The 20,050-nt window shown below is 42.2% G+C and overlaps 1 protein-coding gene across 1 annotated transcript in view; it reads right to left on the bottom strand.

Moving 5' to 3' along the window:
• The window catches only part of GALNTL6 (polypeptide N-acetylgalactosaminyltransferase like 6), a 944,384-nt gene that overhangs the window by 175,194 nt on the left and 749,140 nt on the right, over positions 1 to 20,050 (bottom strand). Inside the window, exons 6-7 of the mRNA XM_070415471.1 lie at positions 9,346 to 9,531; positions 5,250 to 5,433 (exon numbers count right to left, since the gene is read on the bottom strand). Coding sequence (XP_070271572.1) covers positions 5,250 to 5,433; positions 9,346 to 9,531 — 370 coding nt within the window. The remainder of the gene's footprint in view (positions 1 to 5,249; positions 5,434 to 9,345; positions 9,532 to 20,050) is intronic.

Here is a 20,050-nt window from a genome sequence, read left to right as displayed (position 1 = left end):
GAAGCTTCCGTTACCCACCAAGGAGAAAGAGCCCCACTTCTTCAAGGCTGGTTAGCCCAAGTTTGGGTCAATGGTCTTTTGAGCAAGGGACCAGCTAGATCTCAGCCCACTCATACCCTTCCACCAGGCACCCTTGTGCAAGAACATTCTATCTGTATAAGGCGATGCTGGAATGACTTTGATTTATCCAGTGTCCTGTACAGGGAACATATCTTGAGATAAGGCTTGTAGCAAGAATTGGTGAAGGCCAGTGATGCTTCTAGCTTTGCGATACTCATTTACCAGGTATGTGTTGCTGTTTTGGGGAAAAAGCTATTGTATTCTCTAAATTTTTTTTCTATTTGAACATGGTTATTCCTTAAGCTTAGAGAATGTATCTTCTCTGAGTAAAAAGAGAGGTGGCAATTTCCAGGGAACAGTGGGAATCCTTAGGCCTGGGTTTTTCTTCAGATTTCCTATATAAACTTTGAAAATTGCCTAACCTTTTTGAGCTAAATTACCTCATTTGTAAAAATTCAGACATTATCATTTATTTCATAGACTTGAGACAAAGATTAAATGAGTCAGCAATATAAGCTCATTTCCTAGCCCCATGCCTGACTCATAGTAGTAGAAATATAACAACTCTTAATCACCCCCGCCCTCCCCCCCATGTTGTAGAAAAAAGAATGCAGCACTAGAAGGTGAGAGAGCAACCCCAGATTCTAGTAGGAACTGGTAAATATATTAATTGGGACACTGGATAAGTTACTTAGGCTCTGTAGTATAAATTTGAATTGTCTCTATAGTTTATAGCTTGATAAAGTTATGATTATTTGCACTTTTTTTCTGATTCAATTCCATTCTAACCTTAAATTTAGCATATTGTATTTGTTATCCAAGAGACACTGACTTTCTCATGGTGTTGGCCATACTGCTGTATAGAAAAGAGAGTCAGAAAGTTCCCAGGAATCTCTCTGCTCTCTGTCCCTTGAAAGAACAAAGGGAGATACTGTCAGTAAATCTTTTGAAGGCATCCCACTTCCATGAAACAGTGACACACTCCTCTTTAACAGAGGTTGAATGTTATCCATACTAGTGTGAGCTATGCTTCATACTCCTGGATTGCGGAATCAGGCCACAGGGATTCTATATTTGGTCCTTAGACCTCAGGGGACCTTGGGTTTTTGAAGTGTGAACCTTCAGGTGCCTCACAACAGGTCATGGACACTGTTACCCATGTCCTAGGATATTTCTGGACTAGGTAACTGGCCACAATGAGGAGTTACTGAATTCAAACGGATGTGTCTATAGACCCTGGGATTTCTGGACATTTGTGGCCTGTGAAGTCCACCTCCCAAGCATAGATATCCTTATTTTTAAAATTTTGGAAATTGGTGTTACACAGAAGTGAAAAATAGAATATGTCAGTCCTCACTAATGATTGTGTGTATGAATTCTATCCACGATGATCAAAACTCTAAGTCTGAGAAGTCTTTGAGGAATTGTGGAGATTTGTCCGAGGAAGCTTGACAGAGTAAAAGTAATTTTTCTACAATTCAAAGACAGGACAGGGGTGGGTTCTGAAAAATACAGTGAAACTGCAAAGGTAAGTGGACAACTGAACTGATTGTGAGTACTTAGCAAAGGAAGCATGATCTCTAGTGCACTTCCCTAGAAATTAGCTGTATTTTTGTGGTTGACAGACTCATGTATTAGGGCCTGAGTATCGGATATATTGGATGGACTATTTCACATTGTCTTTGTGAACAAGTTGGGGAAACATGGATGAGACTACCGTAGTCAAGTGAATTAACATATATCGAACAGTTATATCAATGAACATGCTCTTTCATAGGGTTCTGGGGATAGAACTGGAAAAAGTTCCTCTTCTTTCCCTTTTGGGAGGAATAAGCTGTTTTTAAATTTTAACAGCTCTATCATCGAACAGGAATTAGACAGTCTGCAATCAAGGAGGCAACAATTTTCGGTCATTTAGTCTAATAGAATGGATTGTCTTTTGAGGCAGCAAAAATATTATGTCCCTGAAGAGTTCAAGCAAATGTTGGTCATCTGTCTTAGACATTGTTTAGTGGTTGCTTGTGCTAAAGGGAAGTTGGACAAAGTCATTTCTTCTGGTCCTTTCTAAACTTTTGATGCTGAGATAATGTTGAAGTTAGTGGTTAGAATGCAAATGAACATCTTTCCCTTTGTCACCACAACTAAAGGAGCATAATGTGTTTTGCCACATGGAAAGGGCCTACATTCCTAAGTGCCCTGCACGAGATATAAACCAGGAATAAGGAAACCTTCTGAAAACCACGAATAACCATAACAAGCATTTCCTAAAAGCATTACATCATGAGATAAGCCACCAAAAAAAGGAGAATATATTTTTTAAAGACAAGAACATTTATCAAATGTATCCAATCCAATCAGAATTGTATCTGCCACATAATAGCTTGAACTATGAATATTGCATTTTCTCCCATATTCTAGGAGCAGTTTGTCTGAAAACTAGAGCTCTTTGCAGATATAAGTAATTTTTCCGTAGTGTCCAAGGTTATCTGTGACCTTTCCTTTTTCTTCCTAGTTAGAATAATGAAGGCCTTGATTCCTAGTTAGGAAGTTAGTAGATTTTAAACTCTGTTAATGAACTATATTGCGAAGTACAGTTTATATCACGACCCAGGAGCATACATACATTATAAATGAAATCAAATATTTGAGAAGTAGTACTGATACATACATATTAGTATAATATTCTGAAACTTTCAACAATTAAATACTGTTCATGCCCCACTATTTTCACAAGCATTGCAGGTTGAAAAACACTATTGTGGTCAATAGAGATAGTCACTGAAAAACTCAAATAATGGCAGGATAAATGAGAGAATTCAAGTCTTGTCACTTAGGACATTTGACCAACTTGCTACAGAAAGGTAATGCTTACACATATATGGTTGAAAAGTCCTGGGTTTGCAACCCTTTTATATATTACTCTTGAGTTCCTTTCTTCCTATCTTTTCCGCCTCCTCTCCCCCTCCTCCCACCTACACCCATGAAGCAGCCTCTTGAAACATTAAATACTGTGAGAGTGATACACAGATAGACTGCATTCCTTCTGTGGATCTTAAAGCTTTATATCCAAGAAGCAAGTTTTAGCCTAAAGCATGTGTGTTGATGAGCACACTCAGGTGACTGCTGATAATGGAATTGCTGATACGCTGCTCCTGGCCTTTTGGGTAACCATTCTTTTATAATCGGGAAGGCAAATGCAGTTTTTAACATCAAAGTGGACACCTCCTGGAAGCTAAATTTATTATAAAAGGCTAAAGTGTCCACATTCATAGGCATCAAATGGATTTAAAGCAGAAAGGCAGTAGGATTCAAAGAGGAATGCAATTTGGACAGGACAATGAGGACCTAAGTAGGTGACAGGTACAAGAGGTAATTTAATCCTGAAAGGGACCAACTCCGCCAGCCTCTGGGGTTAAACAAGGTGCCTGATATTGTGATGGCTACTTGACAAACATTTCAAGTGTCAGTGCAGGGACTGAGAATACTTTTACAATTTCAGATCCCCTTGATAGTATTTGGAACCCATTTATTTCTGCAGAGAGCAGGAGCTCCACTCTACTACTGCAGTCAGAGTCAAGTCTTTCTAAGTGGAAATAAAGTCCCCTTAGAAGGACATTCTAACCCAGTCCTATTACAGTATTTGGAAAACCATCATGGATGAATTCCAGCCCTTGAAACATGGAAAGTAACAACTTTCCGAGTGGACTGTGGCTATTTGTCAGCTGCCATCTAATAACAGCTCCACTGTATTTAAGAATTTTTTTGTATCTTCTCCCAACCTACAACCTGGCTTTAAATCCCCCCATCAGCCCGTCTGCCAGGAAGGCTGAAGGGTATCTCTCTGCCAGGCCCGTTTCAAATGCTTAATAGAAACCCCTCCACTTCGGTCGCTGAAGAACGTCTCTAGCAGTTTTGAATATCCTTGAAATCTTGGCCAAAACATTTGGAAGAGTGATAAAGGGTCTTCCTATTTCTTCTCAAAACCTCTCTAGCACTTTGAGAGTCGAAGAGGCCTAAGTTCAGAAATTTTGAATACTTAATACTTAAGGAGTATTCTTCATATTATTTTTTAAAAAATTGTTTCTATCTCTTTTTATCCAGCAAATGTCTTCTGAAAGCCCCTTTGCTTTCCCAACAGTTTATCTTTCTAGAGACTGCAATTGGAGAAAACATTTCCCTGATGTTTATTATAATTTAAAGTGTTAGTGTTAGTGATGCTGGGAGCATCTCTACTGCAAACTCTCATAGCCCAGATTATTAATGAAAAGACAATATTGATTTTATTGCCTCTGAAGCAGACTCTGACAGAGTGCACAAAGACTTGATCACTTTTTTCTTACACTAAAGAAAAATATGTAACAGTTTTTAAATTATAAAGATTTTAATGAGAGCAAAAGGGTGTAGTAATAAGGAATAGATAATCATATGCCTTGGGCAATCCCTGGCCTAACTTTGGAAAAAGTTCATCATTTACCATTTATGGTTCTAATAGTTTGCTCAACTAAGCCCTGTTTTTTTTTTCCTTTTTTTCTTGACATTCTCATGTTCACATTAAAAGCACACAAGGATTTAGCTTTGTAGAAATCAATAGATTACTGTAAATTTTTATCTATATAGAACCTAAATTAGTGGCAGGGTTATCACAGATTATTTACCTTGATACATCATTTTGATTGATTTTCTTGAGATAAATTATGAGAACACCTATTCAGAAGCACTGCTTCCTCATAAAGGGGCAGTTCCCAACAGGGTGTAACACAGGCTTGAATACTAGTTTGTATTTCATATCATTTCTCCCCAAAAGAAGAGCAAAATAGTTAATTTAAATAATAAAGTGAAAAGAATAGAGAAACCTGAACATAAGAAAACATCTACGAGAGTATGTAAAAGGAGAATATGCGTTCCCTCTCCATGCATTTTCTGTGAACCCTGCATTTCCTTGATTCTCACATCTGCACACTTCCTCGCACGCTTAGCCAAGGTTGGGAAGGAGTGATCCGTGCACTTAGCGCAGCATGCTGATTTTTCTACAGCATGTAGGTCTGACCTTTCTCCAGTGTTTTTCATATTGTTTCCATCTGTGTTATCCCATTTTTTTAGAGGTCATTTTTCTCACGGGTCCTCCATTGACACCCTGGAATGAATTACCTGCCCTCTCTCCCTGGGCCCCTCCCTCAGCTGCTACTCACTCAAAAGGGTCGCTGGGATCTGCCCTCTGGAGCTCTGGAGGGATGGGGATTCTTTTGTAGTACATTTCCCAGTCGAAGGCGCCTCGCATGGCATCCCCAGCTTGTGCCTCATACCCAAAGTGATTGTGGTCAATGACATCGATCATGGGGCACACGATGGTTTTGTGGTTTAGTGCAATTTGGTCTGAAAAATGAAAGCACAAAATAGGAAATGACATGCCTGCCTAGGTCATCTATCATGTTTTCAGCAAAGAGCAGCCTACAGATCCCTCCTAATGCATAATGCTGGCAGCCCGGTTCCCTGTTGTCCTTAGAGCACTTTGCGGAATCTCTGCCTGAGTGCTGGACCTAACGTGATGGGACAGTGATTAGGCACAATTAGTTGGCTGTGTTTTCTTTTCAGAAAGTTATGTCCCAGAGAGACTTGCAGAAGTCCATTTAGCTTTACCTCTGTCGCATTTTTGCTCAGACCTGTCCCCAATCTGTCATTCCATAGAGAGTCTAACGTGTGTGGAGTATAAACAGCACTGGTGTTCCTTCAAGCATACAGCTAGAGCCTACTGAGAAAATATTGGCCTGCTTTCCGGAGGTTCCAAAATGTAAATATTTAACATCATGGCTTTTTTAGTATCTTATCTTACGCAGTGGTTCTCAACCTTCCTAATGCCGCGACCCTTTAATACAGTTCCTCATGTTGTGGTGACCCCCAATTTCATTGTTACAAATTGAACATAATTAAAGCATAGTGATTAATCACAAAAACAATAAGTACAATATGTAATTATATAGGTGTTTTCCGATGGTCTTAGGCGACCCCTGTGAAAGGGTCGTTCGACCCCCAAAGGGGTCGTGACCCACAGGTTGAGAACCGCTGTTATAAGGGCTGTTGCCCCTAAACGTTGATAGCAGAATTCTTTGCTCTCAGGCTTACAGAGATTTTGCCATGTCCTATCTTGCTACTGTTCTTTGATATAGACTCTGTTTATTAAAACTATCCATTTTTATCTTCTCTCATCATACCCCAAAATATATTAGATGGCCTGATACTACTGCTATGCTTCCTGCTACATTCTATTATATTCTTGAGCAACTACTTAGGGATTGGAGCTCATGCTATTTCTAATCCTCCTGGCAACCCTGTAAGGTGGCTATTACTATCATTCCCAATTTACATATAAGGAAACTGAGCTCAGAGAAGTTAAATAACTTGTCAGAGGCCACTGGTCTCTTGAGAACAAGAACCGGGATGCAACTTCTGCCTAGTGGTCCAACCCTAAAACCTGTGGTCTTTCCTGTTGGCCACCGTGATTCTCATGCAGCAGAAAGGTGCTATCGTTTTCATTTCCAGCACCTTTCTTTTCCATGGAGATATTATTATTGTGAGGTATTAATAGTCGATGCAGATAGTTGGCATTTACATACTTTTCTCACCTAGAATAGCTACATGTGAAGTATTTCTTTCCAAAGAATGTGCATTTAGTCAAGATTTATTATACCAAGCTAATACTGTCTGATAGGCAGAACTTTAAAGTATGACCATCTGTTCAATGATTATTCGGAATACCCAATGTGGCATGTGGAAAAAAATATATTTAAATATGCTTTAAAAAATCATATTTAGATATAATGAGGGTTGGTTATTTCAGTAACATTATTTTGATGACACCTATAAGCCAGGGTGTGGAAACCACAGAATCCATTGAAAGATCTCCCGTCCAGATCTACATGCGTTTTCATTCACTCGTTTGTTTGTTTATTCACTCAAGTTCAACAACTACTGACTGAATAGAAATTTTGTGCCAGTCACTCTTCTAGGATTTTGGAATATAGCAGTGAATAACAATCTCAAAAACCCATGTCTTCAGGAATGGAATAAAGAAATCAATATACATAATAAATAACTAACTTATATTGTATGTTAGAAGGTGATAAATGTGATGGAAAGAAAAAAAAAAACAGGGTAAGGAGAATGTGGAATGTTGGTCTCAGTGAGCCTGGAGTTCTTATTTTTATTTTTAGCTAATTAGAAGACAGAGAGACCCCCAGCACTAATATCAAGTTAATCTCCACTAAGGGCTCTATAAGCACCCATTTTCACCTGGGCAAGCCTCATAATGGATTTTAATCTCTATCTAAATGGTGTTTCCCCATAGATGTCTTTGACAGAGGAGACTGTCATCACTGTGTCCAACATATTTTTCCTATCACCCCTGCAGGTATTTTTGTATGAAGGTTTCAGTGGCTTTCTTCAATCAAATTCAGAATCTGGCTGATTTACAAGTTCCTTGACCAACAAGGAGTCCCAAGGTGACCCAAAGAGAATGACTCTGTTAAATTAACTGTCAACTCTCCCTTCAAATTTCCTTTCAGCTCTCATCCAGCCATACTCGCTTAGAGTGAAAGCAGCATGACTAATTTTTCATCTAAGACTTATGCCTACATTTCAATTTCCAGGGATCAAACAAAACAGACTCTTAATGGGAAATTGAAATTCAGGTATAATCCCAACGTGAAAAATGAGTCAAGAATCCGTGTGACTCCGCCTGTTTTTTCATTTTGGATGATGTGTCAAGACACTGATAAAGGAAAATAAAAAAAGATAGTGATCCTGAGCTTGAATCATTTCTTATCCATCAGGCCTACAGGAAATGAAATGCTTTAATGAGAAAAAGTGGGTTTCTCTTTTTTCTCTCTCTTTTTTCCATCTATTTTCTTTCTTGTTAGATTCATATGAACATTCAGAGGCTTGATAATTGGCATTTAGGGAGTGCTGTGGTTCATAAATAAATTAGGCCTTTTGCTGACTTCCCTGGGTATTCCACACCATATAGATCAAATTCCGTTTGAGGGAATCTCACTGTTGCTGATGAAACTCTAAATTGCTATGTCCTTGGACAAGGTATTTTTAATTAAAAGCTCAGAGGAGTCTGTGGCTGCAGGAGCACTGAAACATTCCTGTTGATTAGGATGGCTGGGCAGTCATCTGTGCAGGGGTGTGTGGATTGGGCAATGTGGTTGGGTGTTTGTTAGTTGATGGACTTTTTCTGCTCTTAATCCTATATAGATCGATCGATCCCTGCCCCCTCCCCCTTGTCTTTTACTAATGGCTCTTTGCTGGTTCTAGCTGAAATCCTACACAGTAGCCAATAGCAAATCATTCCCTCTGAGGCAGCTATTGTGAAGGCAGTTGTTACTGGCTTTAGCTCCAAAGCCAGAGATTATTCACAGTAAGAATTGAATTAGTGAAATCTTGAACAATAGGAAGGAGTACAATATGCGCCCAGCAGGAACTTTTAGAAACACACTTTTTTTTTTTTCAAGCTTACAATTTGTCCCTTATCCACTACTAGATTTTATATCTGACTTCATTGTGACATTAAAAAAAATAGTCAAGCTCACACTGAGCCACACATTGGTTTTCTACCTTGAACTTGAATGGCTTCCAGTTTCTAACCTTTTGAGTCCAATGTCACAGAGTCTTTTCCCTCCTCGTAATCATGTTAGGAGCAGTAAGACGTGTCCTTTGGATCCCAACCCTGAGTGTTTGAGGGGGTTCTGCTTAAACATGGGGGATTCTCTATTTAGGGATCTAGGTTAGTGCCAAAGTGAAAAGAACTGGCATTATAAACCCTAGACAATGCCAGGGAGCTTACAATTCAACTGCATTCAGGGACTGAATAATTTTCTTTCCTCATCTCTTAATAATCCTGTAATAATTGTTAAACTGTGCATGTGTAGGCGAGGTATGTGTGTGAATTTTAATCGTACTGTTGTCATAGACAGCATTTTTGAATACTTTTTTCTTTTAGCATTTACCCAGCGAACACAACTACAATCAAAGAGCACGTCTAAGATAAGTGAAACCCTTTCAAACCATACGATAGATTACAGATGACACATTCTCCAAAATGGCAATTTTAATGCAGTTTTCTAGTTACCCATTTGTCCTCAGCAGGGGTTAAGGTAGAATTCAAGGCTCCCACTGTAAAAACTGCAGGAGGGGGGTCTTTAGCCTTTGTAGGTTGCAAACTAAGTGGAAGCAAACCCCGCACTCCTTCTGAAAGATGCCAGGAGGCCCCATCAGCTGTGTACTCACTCAGGAGCGGGGGCAGCCAGTTCACGTTGACCTCGCAGTGGGAGTCCAGGAAGGTCAGGACTTCTCCTCTGGCCATGGATGCCCCCAAGAGGCGGGTCCGGATGAGCCCTTCCCTTTTCTTGGTGCGAACGATCCTCACTTTGGAAAACCGGGCCATGTACTCCTCTAACTTCTCCTTCAGGTGTTCTAGGAAGGAAGTGGAGAATGCACAGAGAGGACACAGAACGTCAGTTGCAGCCGCATTACAGGTGTCTGTGCATGGAGGGCATGTGAGTGAGGAATCAAAACTTGCGTCCATTTTTCTCCTCTCCTCATCTGGAGGGGGAATGCTAAGATTTTATGCTGAGAAGGTTTCATACTTTCCACTTTCCAAAGTGCTTCATAATCTGCACACCCTGCCCTCGGTTTGGACACGGTAGCAGACAGGGACACACCACAGCTCTCCTATGCCGTTTCTGCTGGCCAGAGGCCCAGCAGCTCACTCCGGGCCTGCACCTGCCCAGAAGGGCATGGCACCCCCAGCCCCTCCTGCTTAGTCAAATGAACATTGCAGCTTATGGGCTCGTTGCCTAGTATTCTCTGTATTGAAAATAATGCATGTAAGACAACAAAAAGGAAATATATCTCTTGAATTAACAAGACCCTAACAGCTTTGTCCCCTCTCCCCTCAAGGTAATAGCAAACTGGTAAGCAAGACCAGCATCTGGCTTCTGATTTGAAGTGAAAAAGTGCTGACTTTCTGTGAAGATTAGATATAGAGAGGCAAGAGCAGATGCTATCAATGACAGTGATTTTTAACTTAGCTATTTAAGATTAGAAAACAAAAATTTGGAAAGGTTTTTTTTCTTTTTTTGCCTGATTAAAAACAAAATTGTCTCTGATAACTTATTTATAGAATAAAACATTTCCCACTGGCTGTGATAAAATGCATCAATCTCTCAGTTCTTTTTGTGCTAAGTGAGTGCACTTGGTGGCTTTTTGTGGGATATGAACTCATATAGTTGACAGCCTCTGCATTCACCTTCCCATTTCTAAGTCATTAGGAGGGCTTCATTGGAATTCCTGAAAAGTATAGTCTAATGTTCCCTGAAACAGAATCTTAGTGCAGTATCTTCTTTAGTTTTCACTTGCAAACTTTCTCTGCATGTCTGCAATCAAAAGCATATTATTACTAAGTGTCCCTATGATTTGTAGCAACAGGGATTCATGTAGGGATGTATGATCCCTTCCCTACTACCCAGTTTAACAGATGTCAGAAGTACTCTGCATTGGAGTTTCTCTGTACCTAAGGGTTTATTTTTATTTTTATTGCTTCCTTTTAGTATTAATGTAGTAGTTTTTTTTAAAACCCATTTCCATTTTTTTTGACTGCCCTATAAACTATGTTTTACAAATGGGTCAAGTGAAAAAAAATATTTAGCTTTTTCATTTTCACTATAAAAGAACACTAGTGGAACCTTTTACAAGAGTGTTTTAGCCCAAAATATGTTTCTCTCTATTTCATCTTTCCTGTAATGAACAAAGATTACAAAAAGCAAAGGTGACAGGATTTGGAGTCAGAACAGACCTGGGTGGTTGGGAGAGGAGGGGCGGGGGTCTGTGACAGTGAAATATGAGTAGTCATGCAGACTCTCTGAGCCTGAATTTCCTCACCTACAAAATATAGAGAATATTGGTGATTTTCATTCCCTCTTAGAGTGTGGTGGAGCATCAAGCTTTGGTTGAAGACCTGACAGTACTCATTCAACAAACATTTATTAAGTCACTAAGTGGAGACCTCAGTAAGTCACTTGTACTTAAGAAGAAAAGTAGCATTTCTAGCATCAGAAGTGCCTTTGAGAATACTGAGCCTGAGAAATGAAAAATAATGATTTTTCTATTTTTTTGGTGAAATTTTGGTAACCATCAGCTTCTATTTATTTTTAAAAAAAGGTTTTGACCATCAATAAACAAACACATATGGCTTTATAGTAATATTGCCATATTTCAACCAACAGGTAGGCCCCACTTTCTCTCTCTCTGCTTTGAAATGTGTGCTGAGCAGAGGGCCTACTCCTGCCCCTTTGCTTCCTTCTCCCTGCTTTCCCTCTGTGTAAGCTGCAAAGAAAGATTCCAAAGGGCTATGCAACCCAGCGCCACCTGTGAATAACACTGCAGCTTGACTATCTTGTTAGGGAAATAAAACAGAGACTCACCATCCAGTTGGTCAATCAAAGCCAGTGACTGAGTGGTAAGTGATTAAGAGCTCTATGTGTGTCAGTCTTGTACGCACTGGGTTCTGCCAGGACTTCCCACAGTCATAAGTGTTTAAGAAACCTTTATAATCTCATTACTGCAATTTATTCAGGCACTGAAATCCTTCTGTATCACCAATGTACAGGATTAGTAGTACAAGTGTCATTCTATAGCTTTATTTGTCTGTCAATTGTTTGGATCACAGAATGTATTAGCTCCTGAAAACAGTGTCCCAACAGTCATTGGGGACTGGAAATAGATCATGAACATTTGTTGAGTGCATTAGAGTAGTTCTTTCTGTAAGCCTCATGTTCTTTTATTTAAATTTATTTATTGATTGGGGGGGAGGGGGAGAGAGAGAGACAGATTGATTTTGTTGTTCCACTTCTGCATTCATTCATTGGTTGATTCTTATATGTGCCTTGACTGGGGCTCAAACCCGAGACCTTTGGGCATTGGAATGACACTCTAACTAACTGAGCTTCCTGGCCAGGGCCTCATTGTTTTTCTATCAGTATCATCTCGGTGGTACAGGAACATTGCTTCTTCTTCCTTGACCCTTAATGACTAATGGACCTTCCATGAGGGAAATGGGGGAAAGGAAGAGGAAGTGGCTCTAGATCAGTGGTTCTCAACCTTCCTAATGCCGCGACCCTTTAATACAGTTCCTCATGTTGTGGTGATCCCCAACCATAAAATTATTTTCGTTGCTACTTCATAACTGTAATTTTGCTACTGTTATGAATCATAATGTAAATATCTGATATGCAGGATGTATTTTCATTGCTACAAATTGAACATAATTAAAGCATAGTGATTCATCACAAAAACAATATATAATTATATATGTGTTTTCCGATGGTCTTAGGCGACCCTTGTGAAAGGGTCATTCAACCCCCAACGGGATCGCGATCCACAGGTTGAGAACTGCTGCTCTAGATGATAGTCACTTTCCAGGTGTCCTACAGTGAGAATCAAAGGGCTCTAGGTCACCTGGGAGTGGTTGTCCCAACTTTGAATTTAGACTTCCACACTTTTTAGTTTCTTGGGAAAGTCTCTGGAACTCAGTGGGGACTATCTCCACATGTTCCTTTCCCTCTATGTAAACTTTTTGATTATGTGTATTTTCCTTTTACCAAAGCCTGTTTTAATGTACTAATACGATTGTATGGTGTGAATTTGCTCAACACAAAGGGTTTGACCCCAAATTGAGCTCACTAAATGTTCAGACCAATTCCTCTAGTTTGAACTTCCTGGTAATAATAATTTGGTTGTTTCGGCTCAGAATAATGACCTAACTGACTGCCCTTTTGAGAGGTCTGTTCTCTCTTAGTAGTTCAGTTGTAACATCTAATTACCCAAAATGTACAGTGAAAACAGGTATCATCAGTCTAATTAGCAAATTAGACTCTCAGGCAAGGGAGTTACTGGGGATAGTGGAGATGGCTTTTATTAAAAATATTTTGCATTTCTTTTGTATGAACAATTTTTAGATTCATTTCTACAATATTATATGATATTTTTCTATGCATTTTATAATTTTCAAGTCACAATGAAAGGACATCTGTGAATGAATAAAAGTAATCTGATTACAATATATAGTTTTTAATAAATCTGTTTATAGGAAACTAGAATGAGAACTTTTTATTTTCTAAGTAGAATCATACTATTTGTCTTTTTGTGATTGGCTTATTTCACTTAGCATAATGCTCTCAAGGATTATCTGTGTTGTGACACATGTCAGAATTTCCTTTTTTTTCAAGGCTGAATAATATATACCATTGTACATCTATGTCCTGTTTTGTTTATCCATTCATCTGTCAATGGGCATTTTGGTTGTTTCCACCTTTGGGCTACTGTGAATAATGCTGCTATGAATATAGGTATACAAACATCCCTTTAAGACTCTAGTTTCAATTATTTTGGATATACTCTACAGATTTTATATATATATATATATATATATACTAGAGGCCCGGTGCACAAAATTTTGTGCACTCAGGGGGCGGGGGGAGGGGGGTCCCTCAGCCTGGCCTGTGCCCTCTCGCAGTCTGGGACCCCTTGGGAGATAACAACCTGCTGGCTTAGGCCTGCTCCTGGGTCAATCCCTAAGTGCAGCCCCTGGTCAGGCTCAGAAAAGGGCCGATTGGGGAGTTGGGACGCCGCCCCCTCATGCACAGAGTAGGGCGGATCGGGAGGTTGCGATGCCACCCTCAGTCACGCTCAGGGTAGGGCCGATTGGGGGGTTGGGGCACCGCCCTCTGTCACACTCAAGGCAGGGTCGATGGGGAGGTTGCGGCGCCACCCCCTGTCACGCACAGAGCAGGGCCGATTAGGGGGTTGGGGTGCTGCCCCCTGTCACACACAGAGCAGGGCCAATCAGGGGGTTGGGGCGCTGCCCCCTGTCACTCACAGAGCAGGGCCCATCAGGGGGGTTGGGGCTCCGTACCCTGTCACACACAGAGCAGGGTCAATCAGGGGGTTGGGGAGCTCCCCCCTGTCATGCATAGAGCAGGGCCGATCAGGGGATTGAGGAGCTCCCCCCTGTCACACACAGAGCAGGGCGGATCAGGGGGTTGGGGCTCTGCACCCTGTCACACTCAGGGCAGGGCCAATGGGGAGGTTATGGCTCTACCCTGTCACACACAGAGGAAGGTCCGTGGAGGGGGGTTGGGGCGCCACCCTCTATCACCCAAAGAGCAGGGCCGATCAGGGGGTTGGGGCGCCACCGCTGTCACACTCGGGGCAGGGCCAATGGAGAGGTTATGGCTCTACCCTGTCACACACAGAGCAGGGCCCGTGGGGGGGGCGGGGGTTGGGGCGCCGCACCCTGTCACATACAGAGCAGGGCCGATCAGAGGGTTGGTGTGCTGCACCCGGTCAAACACAGAGCAGCAGGGCAATCAGGGGATTGGGGAGCTCCCCCCTATCAGGCACAGTGCAGGGCCCATGGGGGGGGGGGGGTTGGGGCGCCACACCCTGTCACACACAGAGCAGGGACGATCAGGGGGTTGGGGAGGTACCCCCTGTCAAACACAGAGCCGCAGGACAATCAGGGGATTGGGGAGCTCCCCCCTATCAGGCACAGAGCAGGGCTGATAGGGGGTTGGGGTGCCTTCCCCTGTCACGAACAGAGCAGGGCCGATAGGGAGGTTGTGGCCCTGCCCCCTGTCACACACAGAGCCGCAGGGCAATCAGGGGGTTTGGGCGCTGCCCCCTGTCACGCTGATCCCGGTGCCAGGAGGCATATTACCCTTTTACTATATAGGATAGAGGCCTGGTGCATGGGTAGGGGCTGGCTGGTTTGCCCTGAAGGGTGTCCTGGATCAGGGTGGGGGTCCCCACTGGGGTGCCTGGCCAGTCTGGGTGAGGGGCTGAGGGCTGTTTTCCTGCTGGCGAGTGACTAAAGCTTCCAACCGCTCCTTGTTTTCTTTTCTTTTTCTTTTTTTTATTCTGGGCCAGCTTTAGCTCTGAGGCCTCGCTGCTGAAAACATCGATATAATGTTTCGGTCTGGCTCGCTTTCAGTCCGGCTGTTTTCTGGGGTTTTGTTTAGCTTCTTATTTGCAACATAGTACATAGTTGCTTAGACTTGCAGCTGAGAGGCCGGCAAGTGAGGCGGGGAACGTTGGAGTCTGCAGCAAGCAAGCCTCATGCTTGCTTCAGTGCCTGGCTGCCGACCGCCATCTTGGCTGACAGTTAATTTGCATATACTCACTGATTAGCCAATGAAAAGGGTAGCGATCATACGCTAATTACCATGTTTCTCTTTTATTAGTGTAGATATATATATCCAAAAGTGGAATTGCTAGATCATGTGATAATCCTATTTTTATTTTTTTGAGAAAACTTCACACTGTTTTTCATAATAGCTGTTCCATTTTACAGTCTCATCAACAGTGCATAATGGTGCTACTGTCAGTCAAAATTAGGTTCTTTCATGGGATTGCAGAAAAAGCATTTCAGGAATGCATGTATGGGAGACTGTGGTGTAGCAAGGTTTATTCGTGATGCAAAATCAAAGGAGTTCCCCTCCTGGGTCCCCAATATTCCATCTCAGTCCATCCCACTATGGAAAAAGCCCAACTGTGTCCTCAGTAAGACCAAAGCAAAGGCCAGTGTCCAGAGTTTCTGTTTCACATTAAAGCTTAGCCCTTAACTAATCTGCCCATGTTTACCAACATATCTTCTAACAATCTTATCTTCTCTCTTCCAAGAAAACTCATCCCTTATCTTTCAATCATTCATTTAATCTCTAAGGGTGTCAAAAATGCTCATTGCATAAGATAATCTATCTTGAGATAAGAGGCAACTATTTAAAAAAATACGTTCAATTTAGGAAAAAACATCAAAAGAACCAATATATTTATGCTTTTACCCTCTGAAGTCCTTAATGGCAAATGTCCCATTCATAAATTTCACAATTCTCTGGCTATTTCAACAACTTCTTGTATTTTGCTGGATATCAGGTTATATAATTTTTAAATACCAACATTGTTTGTATTCCAACATTAAACTACTGTTAATTATTGAGTTATTTGTACCTGCACACACATTCATAGCTTGGATAAGTAGCAATTGGTCTGACTCATAATGACCATTTCTAAAAATTTCAACTGAGTGAATTTTCCCCCTAAAAATAATTAATAATTTTCTGTAACTTGTTTTCTTAAGACAAAATCAAGATGAGAAATGAAATCACTGGGCCTAAACAATTACGAGGTAATATGAGCCACATAACAACACTATACATTTTTTAAAAAATTTTTGTATGGATTTTTAGAAAGAGAGGCAGGAAGAAGGAGAAAAACATCAATCTGCTGCCTCCTGCAGGTGCCCCAACCAGGGGTCAAACCCACAACCCAGGCATATGCCCTGACTGGGAATGGAACCAGTGACCTTTCTGTGCACAGGACAATGCCCAACCAATTGTGCCACACTGGCCAGGGCTCAATGAGACTATTAATAAGGAGAAGTCACAGTCTCCCAGTGAATCCAAATGCTGCATGTGTCAAATCAATAAGATTCGGGGAAACCACCTCCAAATTTAAGGGATTCATTAATTCATTTAAGCAATTTTTAGAAAACTCAAATGGATAAAAAAAATAAAATAAAATAAAATTTCTGGAATGCCCCAGAAAGGGAGAAATTGATCTTTAGCATGAGAAAAAGCATAAAATTCAGGTAGAACAAAAACCAAAAACAAATACAAATCAACTCCAAAATGCCATAGAGCAGCACAGACAACAAATGAAGGCAATAACAACTGTTCCCTCTTAAAAGTACTTTCAATTCTGTATTTTTTCCCTGTTAAAAAACATGTTAGTGTCATTCAAACATACATGCTAAAGTCATTTTGTTTTTCTTCAGCTTCCTAAAAAGCATCCACTGGAATTACTGGGTGGCAATGTTCCCTGGGCAGAGCATAGGGACCCTCAGTCTCAAATTAGCATGTGTGTGTGAGTGATTGAATAATGTCCCGGATGACTGTCAAAACAGCCATAAAGACTTTTGGGATTTGACTTGACTTCACAATAAATAAAGACAAATTGGAAAGAATTCCTCTAAACTGTTAGTGTGAGAAAAATGCTATGTCAGAATTTCAATTTAGATGAGACCAGAACTAAATTAAATATCTGGGAATTGGTCCTGTTCCCAAGGCTACTGAAAACTCCCAGTTTCTAACAATAATCTTGTACTGCAATATAGAAGGAGACACGCAGGAAATGGGCTGTCTGTCTTTGTTGAGGAAAATTGATCTGTTAGACGTCTGTCCTCTGCAGGAACTACTCTGTTTCTTGGTAATGTTATTAAAGAATAAAAAGGAAAGGGACCATGTTAGATATTGTTTCGGTTTAATATTTAAAAAGAAAATATTAAGAGTGCTAAAAGTGTGTCTCATATTTTTTGAAGGAAAAAAAGCCCACAATAGAATAAGTAGCAAAATATGACAAAGTAATATATGAACATAATAATACTGATTATGTCCACAGTTATGGAGTGCTTATAACATTTATTCTAAGATATATTCATGTATTAATTTATTAGGTTCTCATTCTACAGATGAGAAAATGATATTCATTTACAAATGAGGAAAATGAGGGTCAGAAAGGTTAAGAAATTTGCCTTTGATCACACAGTAAAAGAGTACCTGGAATATTGTAAATACTCGATAAATGTCAGCCATTATATCTCAGGGGAATAAAGAAAGCTGGAGCCCAAGTGTATTTATCAGGAATATTTAAAGTACATGAAATTTAATTTAGGGAATAAGGTGCTTATAGTAATAATATGCAGTTATTATAGAAGACCTGAAAATTTTAGGAAAGTATAAAAAATGAGAAAAAATCACTAAGAGTTTTATCACCAAAAGTTAATCATCCTTAAGCTAGACAGAGAAAGACAAACACTGCACAGTTCCACTTATATACAGAATCTTAAAATAAGTCCAATTCTTAGAAATAGAGAGTAGAAAAGTTGTTGCCAGGAGCTGGGGTGTGGAGAAAATAGGGAGAAGTTGGTCAAATTTACAAACTTCCAGCTGTAAGATGAATGTCTGTGGACATAATGCAAAACATGGTGACTCTAGTTGGCAATACTGTATTTTACAATTGAAATTTGCTAAAAGCATGTCCCCCTGCACCCCTGAGGTAACTGTGTGAGGTGATGGATGTGTTAATTAACTTGATGGAGGGAATCCTTTGACAATGTGTAAGTATATCAAATCATCACATTGTACACTTTAAGTATCTTACAATTTTATGTCAATTATACCTCAACTAGAGGCCCAGCACACGAAATCGTGCAGGAAGGGTCCCTAGAGCCTAGCCTCCTGAAATCAGGGCTATCTTCTGCCCGTTTGTCAGTCCTCAGGCTGAATGCTACCTTCACCACTGGGCTGTCAGGCCATTGGGATCACCAGCTCATACCCGGCTGCTTGGGGGCTCAGGCCTATGGGCAAGCAGGCACTGGTGACTTCACCTCCACGTGTGTCTGCTGGGCTGGCCGCTGATGGAACGAGCTGCCCGCTCGGGGCCACTCACACAGGCGCTGCCGCCACCACCGCTGCTGCCACTGCTGCTGGGGTTTGAGGTGTTGATGGAAGCTACGGGGCGCACCTGCGACCTACCCACCCGGGCGTGAGTGGCCCCGAGCAGGCAGCAAGTTCCATCAGCAGCCGGCCAGGTGCATATGCATGGAGGTGAAGTTGCTGGCTCCTGCTTTCCTGCAGGCCTGAGCCCCCGAGCAGCTAGGGATGAGCTGGTGATCCCAGTGGCCTGACAGCCAGCCTGGTCCTCCCGCCTCCCACCCTGATTCCCCTGTTCACCATCGTTGATCCATCTTTGATCCATTGGAGCCTGCGGGCCAGGGGCAGGGATTAAGAGGTCAGCCGTTCAGCCCACTCACCAGTCCCCAGTCCCACCCCACCCTGCTCATGGACTGGCGGGGAGGGACCGAGAGGTGCTCAGTGCACCTCATGGTGACCAGCCGTTTGGTTGTCACACTCGTCCCGGACACTGGCTTTATCTACACTAATAAAAGAGAAAGATGCTAATTGACTGTACCTTCACCATGCCCAAGCCACGCCCACCAGCCAATCAGCGACTATATGCAAATTAACCCAACCAAGATGGCGGCCAGCAGCCACGGAGCTGGAGCAAGCAGGAGGCTTGGTTGCCCGAGCGATGAAGGAAGCCAAGCTTCCCGCCTGCCCTGAGCTGGCTGTGGCCTCTGCTCATGGCAACAAAGTTTCAACTATAGAAGACAAATAAATCCCAGATACCTGCTTCCAGCCAGCTTCCACTGGGAGCTTGGGTGGCTGGGGGCCGTGGCCAGCCTGCAAACAGCCATCAGCCCCACACCCAGGATGGCCACACCCTCATGGATGAGGAACCCCGCTGGAGGGCTTGGCCAGCCTGAAAACAGCCATCAGCCCCTCATCCAGGCTGGCCACACCCTCATGGGGTGAGGGTCCCCGCTGCGGGGCTTAGCCAGCCTGAAAATGGCCCTCAGCCCTTCACCCAGGCTGTCCAGGCACCCCAGTGGGGATCCCCACCCTGAAGGGGCTGTGGCCAGCCTGCAAACAGCCATCAGCCACTCACCCAGGCTGGCTAGGCACTCCTATATAATAAAAGGGTAATATAAAAATTGACCCTAACAGCAGAACGACTGTGAATGACTGGTCACTATGACACACACTGACTACTAGGGGACAGATGATCAATGCAGGAGTTGCCCCCTGGTGGTCTGTGTGCTCCCACAGGGGGAGTTCTGCTCAGCCACAAGCCAGGCTGTTGGCTGTCAGTACAGCGGTGGTGGTGGGAGCCTCTCCCGCCTCCTCAGCAGCGCTAAGGATGTCCGACTGCAGCTTAGGCCTGCTCCCTGCTGGCAAGTGGACATCCCCCGAGGGCTCCCAGGCTGCCAGAGGGATGTCTGACTGTCAGCTTAGGCCCAATCCCCTGGGGAGTGGGC

This window comes from Myotis yumanensis, unplaced genomic scaffold (genome assembly GCF_028538775.1).
Source record: "Myotis yumanensis isolate MYYU_CA2020_CCGP unplaced genomic scaffold, mMyoYum1.0.hap1 SCAF_5, whole genome shotgun sequence".
NCBI lineage: Eukaryota > Metazoa > Chordata > Mammalia > Chiroptera > Vespertilionidae > Myotis > Myotis yumanensis.
The sequence above is the reverse complement of the archived record's forward strand: the minus strand, read 5'-3'. Positions and strand labels throughout refer to the sequence as shown.